The sequence below is a fragment of the Corticium candelabrum genome, chromosome 10 (genome assembly GCF_963422355.1).
Source record: "Corticium candelabrum chromosome 10, ooCorCand1.1, whole genome shotgun sequence".
NCBI classification, from domain to species: domain Eukaryota; kingdom Metazoa; phylum Porifera; class Homoscleromorpha; order Homosclerophorida; family Plakinidae; genus Corticium; species Corticium candelabrum.
The window spans coordinates 5,006,854-5,018,016 of record NC_085094.1 but is presented as its reverse complement, the minus strand read 5'-3'; the positions used below and the strand labels follow the sequence as shown (position 1 = coordinate 5,018,016).

General features: G+C 39.1%; 1 protein-coding gene across 1 annotated transcript; it reads right to left on the bottom strand.

Annotated features, from left to right (window-relative positions):
• Nucleotides 1-4,520: 4,520 nt before the first annotated feature.
• LOC134185296 (phosphatidylinositol phosphatase PTPRQ-like) lies at nucleotides 4,521-10,914 on the bottom strand. The gene is made up of 15 exons (XM_062653078.1): nucleotides 10,496-10,914; nucleotides 9,951-10,093; nucleotides 9,274-9,579; nucleotides 8,915-9,205; nucleotides 8,518-8,850; nucleotides 8,168-8,458; nucleotides 7,794-8,108; nucleotides 7,401-7,721; nucleotides 6,986-7,321; nucleotides 6,577-6,689; nucleotides 6,333-6,513; nucleotides 5,841-5,947; nucleotides 5,600-5,780; nucleotides 5,327-5,528; nucleotides 4,521-5,228 (listed from the first exon to the last, which is right to left on the bottom strand). Exons 1-15 carry the CDS (start codon nucleotides 10,912-10,914, stop codon nucleotides 5,060-5,062), a joined length of 3,708 nt encoding a protein of 1,235 aa, XP_062509062.1. The 3' UTR covers nucleotides 4,521-5,059.
• Between the last annotated feature and the right edge of the window lie 249 nt (nucleotides 10,915-11,163).

Sequence of the window (11,163 nt, the reverse complement as noted above, 5' to 3'; positions counted from 1 at the left end):
ACACACACACACACACACACACACACACACACACACACACACACACACACACACACACACACACGAGTACTGTTGACAAACAACTAAAAGTTACGAGTGATTTCCACAACAGCTAGAAAGCACGCGCTTTTTGAAACAACTTACCAATGCACATTTTTAGTAGGCTGCAGGATGTTCTTAGCTTCCGGATATAGTTACTGACACATCCGGGTGTTTACAGGTATGGTACATGTACGTACAGTACTGTGCAGAAGGTCGTGTCCTAGAAGAGTATACGCCAGAGCAGAGTTACCTGCGGATCTTGAGAGCGTTTACACAGTCTAGGCTTTAGACGCATCTAGGCCTAGTGTACTAGCTTGTCTGCATGGCACCTTGATCCATGCACTGTGAAATGTAAATTTATGTTTACTGTGAGTCGGTGACAAGTACGTCAAAGCACACATGACGTCTAATATATCATTTTTGCTCTACAGATCTAGCTAGCCAATTGTAGATAGGCCCTAAACTGAAAAAATAAAATATCAATTAGTAAATGCTCCTTTTACTGAAGACAACTTTCTCTAAGTCAGTTAGCAAACTGTACTATTAATGTCTTAATTAAGCAGTAGTTACTACAATGGTTATTTATCTCATCTTGAGAAGGCACTTTGTCAAAAGAGTTGTAGCTACCTAGCTAGAGTACATGCAATACTGTTGCTGTTGGAGTTTACATATCTAACAGTATTGTCTAGAAATGGCAAGCACATCTCGTTACTTTATCAATTAAGAAAATGAGAACTAAGTCACTTGTACAATTAGCATACTACGTACTAGATATTCGTCAAACAAGAAACAATCTAAATTATTGTTAGTTTTACCTGGAAAGGCGTAGATGTTTAGTTGACAAATGCTAAAACCAGCTTCTACTTCAACTGTAACCTGTCTGGCTGAAACTGTTAAACAGTTATAATTAAATGCTCCAGATTTCTGACCACTCGGCGCACATATTTTTGATTTCTTTCCTGTTTGTGTTGAACACATGATTCTTGCAGTTACATTCCACCCGGTCTGATCAGATGGCGATGACATTGATGCTGTTATGTTTTTCCCAACAATTGTAACGGACTGAAGTTGTAAACATTGTTCAAATGTAATCCCTAAAGTTAGCTGGCGATATGCAGCCGATATGCGTCGAATGACGCAGGTGCTAGTGTCCGTATCAGTCAGCCCTCGCAATTGCTGTCCCAATATTTTTTGTGCGTCTTCTTGGCCTACAGCTAGTGATATTTCAGGAGCTGTTAAGTCTACAGCAACTGTAGACAAAAAGAGATACGTCCAAGCGATGCTTAGCTACACCCAGCCTACACATGCAGCACGAGACTACCTGCATTGTTCGTTTCACATCGAATGCTTCTAGTGAGAGTGTACACGTAGAAGCAAAAACGTAGAAGCCACAACAGTTGTCTGGTCGACGACATCATGAAACACAACAACGAGGATACAGAAATGGCAGCACTGCACGCAAGTTCAGAAAGATTTCCAGTCGAAGAGGAAGTCAGACCAACTTCTCCGAAGAGAAAGTGTTGCCCACGCCTACAAATATCCTACTCAGGTCAGACGTGAAGTAGACTTATAGCGGTATGTTCTTCCGCGTTTCTTCTAGCTAGACACGCTAGCGTTTATCGGTTGACGGAAGTATATCACGTAGAGTAGCAACTGCATTGACACATTCTAGAGTTAGAGCACCTATAATGATTGTGATCAAAGTACACCCTCCAACTATTGCACGTAGTCTAGATGCAGCATCACTCTTCCTGTTTTAGCAAATTATTATTATTAATCTGTACGTTGCAGCGTTGTTTATAGTTGATGTTTTGGCAACGCATGGCCAGTACTAGCTAGATATCTTGCAATTGCATGCACGTGCTGCGTGCAGCGATTTTCTTACCCTAGCTCTAGGCTTGACCTTCGCAACAATTAAAATTAGAAATTAGTATGTTAGGAAATAGTGTTTATATGTTTGTAGACAATATCTGAAAAAATAATGCTTCTATACACTTACTGGACTCCAACAAACTGCGATGTGCATGTGCGAATTAACTTAATTGACGAATGCGTAGCATTTAGTCTTGCGTCATTGTGTACATTTGTATAGCAAACACTTCGACACGTCCAGCCACTAGGCAAGTTTCTGCATGGTTCCTGCTTTTGAGGCACTGTTCATATGTTGTTCACCCCGCATGCACGCCTTTGATGAAATGGCGAGGTATGTACGTGGGCGAGCGCTCTTTCGACACATCTTTCCTGATTTTGTAGACACCCTAGTTCCTAGAACTGACAGTTCTGGAGGCTGATAAACCATTTGTGTAAAAACCTTGCATCTACGCAGTCAGAAAAGTAAATGGGTAAAATAAGAGATTTCTCATGTTAGGCTAGGTCTAGTTTTACATCTGGAGGGGCCCTGCAAAAGCAAACCTAACGCGCGTTAAATAGGCGTGGTCGACTTGCGCACGTCGGTTAGTTTTTCTTACTGAAATTTGTGACATTGACATTATGATTGATTATGTATGCGCACTAGCAACTTGATGACTTTAAATATTTAATACGCCGCAGACTGTAGTAAAATTAGTCTACCTATTTAAATTAAATTAATCATTTACTTGTTAACCGAAAGTATACGCTAATGAAGTCTGGCAAAGTTAATATTTGTATCAGTGACGGCAGACTTTATGTTTTTGTAGATTTTAATTTTAGGTGACTTACTATTATTCTTCTCGACCTGAAGATCACTTATATGGTGGTGATCTCCTTTAATTAAGTTAAAATTAAATTAAATCTAGTGTACACTGTATACATAGTGTATATATCAGCTACAAAATTTACAAATATATATATATATATATATATATATATATATATATATATATATATATATACATATATATAGACATGGGCATAATTTTGGAGCCACCCCCATATCAGCTGACGCAGGGAAATCAACAGGATATTGCAGATTTATGAATATACCTGCTGACCCGCTGATTCTACATCAAATCATGCTATTTGGATATTTAGATTGTTCTCATTGGACGTTTCGACAACCGGTAGCAACAAAAAAATTAAGAGAATGGCCACACTAACCACTGCCGCATTAGCATATCCAAACAATTCATGTTGCATGTGACATCACAGGAGCAGATGAGAATAGACTACAATATGCAAATAGACTGAAACGTATAGTCTCTATTTGATCTTTGAGTATGTCTTACAACGTAAACGAAAAATTCATTTTATTGTTAAAAGTTTTTGAAAACGATTTGATTATTAGCCTTCAAATTTACTGGTTGAACTGACACAGCAAGAAGCAGCTAGTCGTGTAGCTCAACAGGTCACACATCACCTCCAATCTCAGACATGCGGATGGCACAATCAGAGCCATTACCTCACCAATATGACTTGTTTTAATTTACTAAAAAGTGCAGCTTTCACTGTAGATGCATGTACTTGCAGTGTCTGAGAAAGTCCAACTAGTTGTACGGTATCCGTAGGTGCCTCGTGTTCGTGAGTGACACGTCCAGCGGAGTTTTCTGACCGTCTACTGAGACGCCGGGTCCTTGATAGACAATACGTATTTGTTGAAACCCTAGCTAGCTGTCATGGAAGTAAATATGCAAACTTTCTAGTAGTTTAGATTACGTATATCTAGAGGCCTGGTATAGGTACAGTAGTCGTCGTTTTGCGATCGTGATCAAGACAATTGAAATGTACAGTCTAGCTATCCGTTGTAACGACAGTGGTATGGTATTTACTCACATAGAAATTGATATCGGCAAACAATGACTATCAACAGTGTTAGATGCAGCACAGTGTAGTAAAGGATTGATTGTAGTATGGGACGTGTAAATAGTTGACTGTAGGTGGCATTCAGCTAATAAAGGGGTTTCTTGGTTGTCAAGTACACACAATCTCTAAATACAGTTAGATGCAGCACAGTGTAGTAAAGGATTGATCGCACTGTAGTACGGAACGTGTGAATAGTTGACTTTAGGTGGTATTCAACTCCTGAAGATGTTTCTTGGTTGTCAAGTACACACAATCCCTAGCTACAATACAAAAGGATGGGGCGACGGAAGTTCATGAAGCTTTTTCGTCGCCGTTTGCTCACTTAAACGAAACGTTCTTAGACTCATCTGTAGTCGGACACGGAAACGATACATATGTATACATATGTATGGTATATATATATATACCAAGAGCTCGATGGAGAGCCGTATAGGACCACGCCCCTTTCTGTTGTGCGACCCGGATTAGAAGCCTCGCTACGCTCGGCAATAATGGGGATTGGCAAAAGTTATTTTTGAGAAAGTATTTTCGCTCTGCCGGACCTGTTCCGTCGCCTATTTTTTAATCAGTAATGGTAGTCTTTGTGTTTTTGTGAGTTTTATAGTTTTAGGTGATACTCCTCGACCTGAAGGTCGCATGGATTTTGGTAATCGCTGCTAGGTTAATTAAGTTAACTTAAATCTAGTGTACATGGGATGCATATTTGTAATAAATATTAAAAATTTACAAATAAGTCGATTGCGCTTGTCACTCGTTCCTAGATAACAAAGCATATGTACATGTACTGAAAACAACAATCAACCCGTTACTTAAAAAATGTGATTTTATGAATATTTCAAGTGTTGTATAGATAGACGTGATTCGGATATCAACGTTTTGAAGTACCGAGTCTAATTTTATTGTATCATGGATGGTGTGGTAGTCTAGCTAATATATGAGTGTCAAACTCTTTACCTAATCTGTGTCAATAGGTTTATATGATGAATTCAAGAACGCGCGTTTCGTTTCGGTGCTGTACTGTACGGGCATTCATCGACGCTTAGCTAAAAAACTCAACCATCATCGGTGACTAGATCTGAGATCGTCGACTGTAACTAAGCTTCATAGTTCAATAGTGCCGCTTCATGAATGTTTACCACATTTTGATTACATACGTTTTTCTTTCCTGCTATTGTATACAGAAACGTGATACGCGTTTGTTTCGTGTTTGACCAAATATTGCACCATTGATGTAAATTCAAATGTTTACTTCTTCGTAGATAATGGAATCGTCTGATGTTGTTAGTGACCCAACTTTGCTCTGCATCATTGTTGTGCCAACGTCAGCGTATGAAGCAATCTCACATGTCTTCACGGTGACATAATTGTATGCATTACTTTCTGCCATGTCTAGATCATCGATTCCACTACAAAATACATCACAACGTAATTGCCAAAAATTACATATATATATATATATATATATATATATATATATATATATATATATTAGACATTATTTTACCGTGTGGTTTGTGCAATTGATGGCAGCTCATAGCAACGAGCATTTTTTTCTGTGTCATTGGCGTCGTTCTTCAGCATGTGTCTGTTGCAGCATCTCTTGCGATGCCGAACGACATAAACAGCAACCACAACACTAGCAATCACCAGCAAGCAGGGTAACACCCCAGCAACAACAAGAGGTGCTGCAGTAGACTTCGACTCATCTAAACAATAATTATAGATATGTACAAACAGAAAGGATCAACATTCAGCAAATATTCAATCAACTACATACGAATATCGTTTTTGTCGGTTCTTGCTAACAATTGACATGGTGGCCCACTCAATAGTTTCGTGTTGTTTGTAAATGCACTAATTGTGATGTTATAGTTGGTATCAGGTGTAAGATTCGTCTCTTGAAGTCTTGTCTGTATGGTCTTGACAATTTTCGTCTCGAACTGAGACTGAAATATCAACTAAGCACACAACATACATTGAAAGGATTCTTGCACAACAAATTGTAATATACAAATTACTTGATAGAATGCAACTGCGTTGTCTCTTGAAGAATAAGGATTCCATTTCACAAGAAGAGAAGTTAAATTGGTTTTTGTGGCAGTGCAGTTGGAAGGAGTGTCCGGTACTAAATCGAACAGTTGGTAATTATAGCAGAGAAAGAAATTGTGTGCACGACGATGCAACTCAAATGTGCATCAGTTGTGTGTGTGTGTGTGTGTGTGTGTGTGTGTGTGTGTGTGTGTGTGTGTGTGTGTGTGTGTGTGTGTGTGTGTGTGTGTGTGTGTGTGTGTGTGTGTGTGTGTGTGTGTGTGTGTGTGTGTGTGTGTGTGTGTGGACAGACAAACCAGATATGAACAGACAATGGCGTGCCGTTTCTGCCAAGACAAGTTCATAGTGACTATTGCTCACTATTGCTCATTAGTTAGCAAGTGCTTAGTGACTTTTGGTTTCTGAGTTTCGTCCTAGCAAGTGCTAAGTGACATTTGATCTAAAGTTAGAGAACTGTATACTTGGCAAAGTAGTCCGTGTTTGCAAATAGCAAGGCGGCCCTTCAAGAATTCTTGTGTTGTTTGTGGTAGCAACGACGGTTATATTATACATCGTGTAAGGACGCAATTTCCTTAGTTGAACGGACTGATCGTACACCGTGAGCAACTTAGCTGTTACGTCTCTGTTCGCTGCATAGTTGACCTGACACAATTTAATCAGTTAACCATGCAACTATTGCGTAAAAATGTTGAACGTATCCTGTACCTTCACTTTGTAAAATTCTACTTTGTAGTCAAACGGATAAGGAGTGTCCCACGACACACGAATAGAGGTGCTGTCTCCTTTCTTGATATCACAATTAGATGGAGCCGTAGGTGCTAAACAAGAAAAGAGAAGAATCAAATAATTTATTGACGTTTTCAGAAAACAGTATGTATATATGTTTTGACCCATACATGCACAAATCAGAACCATTCGCGAATTGGTTAAACAGTACGGAAATTTGCATAGGCTGGTTAACCATTTGCAACCCATTCGCAATCCATTCGTGAATGATTAGAATCATTCGCTTACGGCTAGCCCATATTTATGCGAATTCCCGTACTGCATATTCGACCCATTCGCGAATGGCCATGGTTCGCATCTACATCTCACAGAATGCTACAAAACTGACTTTCATCTGCAGTTGTGAAATTCACTAGTTCACTTTGTTTGGATTTTAGTTCTGTATTGTTCATGATGTTGACTGCAGTTACTGCGGCTCCGTAAAATGTGTAAGGCGATAAAGATAACAGCTTCATTTGAAGAGTGCTGTTCTTTGCAGGATGTCTAAACGTATCTATGTTTGATGTTTTATGTGATATCGATGGATCAATATTATCAGTATTCTTATAAAGAGACAAGAGGTAGAAGTGAATATCACCATTAGGAGAATCAGGAAGTTTCCACTTAATTAGACAAGAACGAGAGAGAACATTTGTAGCATTTGGTCTTGCAGGGCGTGAAGGAGCTACAAAAAGAATACAGAAAAGTATCTTGTAAACAAGTTTCAAGTATCGATGACTACTGCATGAGTATTTATGTCTAACCAGACTGTTGTGTTGTAAATGTGACTGTTGGTTCATCTGTGTTGGGATCACTCCACAGTAAAGTTGAACAACATGTAGTACGAGTTCCAGCCTGAACCTTAACGGTATATTGAGTATAGGGCACAAGATTGTCAACAAAAAGAAAATGATTTTCATGTTTTTCTGCTAGGTATGTTTTGACAATCTCTTGCTTTGGAAATGCAACTAAAGACACATTGTATTGAACAATAGTTTCATGAACTTTGGCTGGCTTTCTCCATGAGACAACGACTGAATGGGAAGTGATGTTCAAGCACCGAACTTTCCTTGTAGGTGATGACGCTAAAACAATAAAATAATTTAACAATCTAAACTATGCAGTCGTCATGATGAGATTGTTCATATTCTGTGTACCTTCTGCATTGGTTTTGAAAACAGTGGGACGTTCAAATTTGCTTTCTAATTCTTGTCCATCCTCCACATTGATGGCAGTAACCCAAATATAGTAGGTAGTGAAAGGAATCAATTTGCCGATCGTTACAACTCGCTGTGACGGTGAAACTGTTTTATTGCCATTATTAAGATTATTGGGTCGGCTAGTGTGATCAGACTGAATATATATTCTGTATTTCTTCAACACACCATTGGCACGAAGTGTCTGCATCCAAGATATTGATACACTTGTAGCTCTGATGTCATTCGCTTTTACTTTCTGTGGAGGACTTGGTGCTAAAATACACATTAATTAATATCAATGACAACACATTAAAATTGGTCAACTCACTCACCAGCCTGTTTAGTTGTAAAATTATATGATGCATAATAAGGAGACAACAGAGGATGCACATAAGCTGCTATGTCTATTGTATAGTTTGTATAATTGTTCAAACTAGTAAGATTGAATCTTCTTTCTCTTGTATTTTGCGAGTATCTTTTGCGATCAGGTCTTGTTGATTTAAAATATCTGATATAGTAACTACTAACTGATCTTGGTGTTGAAAACAGAGGTTGCTGCCAAGTGATTAGAGCTGAAGTACTAGTCATTTGGAGAGACGTAATATTTCGAGGAGCAGTATTTACTGTCACACAAATACAAATAAAAGCAAAATAAAAAACATGCTATGTTCTTTACACTGACCTCCACCTTTAGTATTAAACGTTATCACTTGACTTGGAGGACTAGTTAACTTTGCTTTGTCAGTTCGTCGAATATTGACTGCAACAGTCCACACACTGTAACGTGTTAACTCTGTCAATTCAGTTACTGTGAAAGCTGAGATGCTTCCACTGACACTCTTGTTAGCAACCAACATGTTGCTATCATAGTTACTAGGATCGATACCTCCTCCCTGCACTACAATAATGTCATATTTTGCTATCACTCCATTAGGATTAGAAGGTTTTTGCCACTTGAGATGAACTGATTGTATTTGTTTGTCAGTGACTGTCAATTGTCGTGGCTCGCTTGGAACTTCATGTACAAATAGAAAAAGTGTTGTTTGCGTGAATTTAGTACAAATTGCTAACTCACTTACTAGATGACAAAGTTCGGAATTGTATTGGCATGCTCCACTTGCTTTCCAGTTTAGTGGATCCTTCAACATTGACAGCCGTCACAATTAGAAAGTAATAAGAGAAAGGTTTGAGGTTGGTGAGCCGACTTGCAGTATTGGTAGTTGTTCTACAAGTTTGTCTGCTGCTAACCTTCTTGTAACAAAATTTATGGTATGAAATTGGGCCATTGGATACTAAAGGACGCTGCCACTTGATCAAAACTGAGTCAGCAGACACTATGTCAACTTGTACATTAGTTGGACGATTAGGTTCTAAACAAGAAAGAAATTAAGTTAACAAAATTAGGTTACATCACAAGATGCTTTATACAACATCTTACTTGCTTGACGAGTTGTAAATGAAATTGTAGCTTGGACACTTTTCAGCCAAATAGAAGAGCTGACATTGATTTGGGCATAAGTAGCAGCTTGAAATATGACTTTATATTGAGTATAGGGTGTAAGACCAACCAAAGTAATAGTTGGTTGTGTGCTGGTCTTTGAAGTTACAACAGTATTACTAGAGGATGTATAATTGATATAATACGTGAGGTTAGGTCCATTGACATAAAAGGGTGCCTTCCATGTCAACACAACTCTAGTTGCCAGTAAAGACTGAACTCTGATCTGTCTTGGAGGAGAGGGTGCTGCAAAGAATATATAAAGTGCAAATTAGTACCAGACATAAAATGCTACTACACATTGTCTTCTCACCTACTGGATCTGTCTTACCAACAACTACATTTTGTTACAAAGACACATTTTAGATTTCAAAAATAGTTGTAGCATGCAGTTACTTAGTTGGCTTACTTTGCTTTTTAAAACATGTCTACATGTGTAAGAAAGAGATGGCAAGCACATTTCTTTACTTATGTTATATTGATCAATTAAGTTATAAAAAACTGAGACAGTGTCTGCTAATACTTGTCTAGTGCTGCTTCAGAGTTACTTGCATCAGTATTCTACGTACTATACTTTTCGTTAAGCAAGTAACAATTTAAATTATTGTTATTTTCACCTGGAAAGGCGTAAATGTTTAGTTGGAAAATGCCAAAACCAGCTAATGCTTTAACTGTATCTTGTTTGGCTGAAACTGTTGAAAAGTTATAATGAAATTCTTCAGATAGTTTACCAGTAGGCTCACATCTTTGTGCCTGTTTTCTGATGAACACAAACTTCTTGCACTTACTTCCCACTTAGTTTGATCAGATGTCGATGACAATGTCGTTTTTGTTTTTTCTAGCAATTTTAACAGACTGAAGTTGTAAACATTGTTCAAAGGTAATCGTTAAATTAAGTTAAGTTCAGCTGGCGATAGCGAGCCTTTTTGTTGCATCGAATGACGCAGGTGCTAATGTCCGTATTAGTCAGCCCTCGCAATTGGTCTCCTGTAGTATCGAGACTCTTGTATTTGCACTCTACATTGTATAACTCAACAAGGTCCACCAAAACCAACTTAGACTCTACTACTGCACAAGCGCCCAAGGCACCTCCCCCAAAACAACCCTAAACTATTACACCCCTTCCCTCTAAAATTTCTAAGTTCCCACATTACTACCCTACAAATGCAGTTTTTCTGGAGGTCTCGAAATCTGTGCGGAACGCCGGAGGACAGCTCTCATTTCCCATTGCTGATCAGCCTCGGTCTCTGCTTGTTCTGTTTGCTGATGTTCGGTGACATCCGGAGCGTTCGTTGCTGTTGACAATCTTGTGCTCTCTTTTCCTTGCTGTTGGTCTACCTCAATGTTGGGATTGTCCTCCATCATTGCTTGTCCCTCTGGACTTTTAGTCTTGGTCGTTCTCTGTCGAACGTGATCTATGTGTCGCTTGACTAACCGTCCGTCCTCTAACCTCACTCTGAAAGATAAGGGTCCCGTCTGACTCTCAACCACGTCTGCTAACCACTCCTGGCCCCTGGCCAAAGTTACGCACAAACACTGTTTGCCCCGTCTCCAGATTTCGGTAACTGCGCGATTTGTCATGATCCTTCCTTTGTTGCTCTTGTGCTTCCCTTGTCTTTCTTGCCAGGTCCGGATGTAGTAAGTCCAGGCAGCTTCTTGGTCACCGTCCCATCAGAATCACAGCTGGCGCCTCCCCTGTTGTCGCTTGTGGTGTGATTCTGTACCAAAAAAGAAATTCATCCAGCTTCATTTGCAGTGTTCCCTGTTCGTTTTTCATTCGCTTCATGGCTGCCTTGAATGTTTGAACCGCCCTCTCAGCCAGTCCATTAG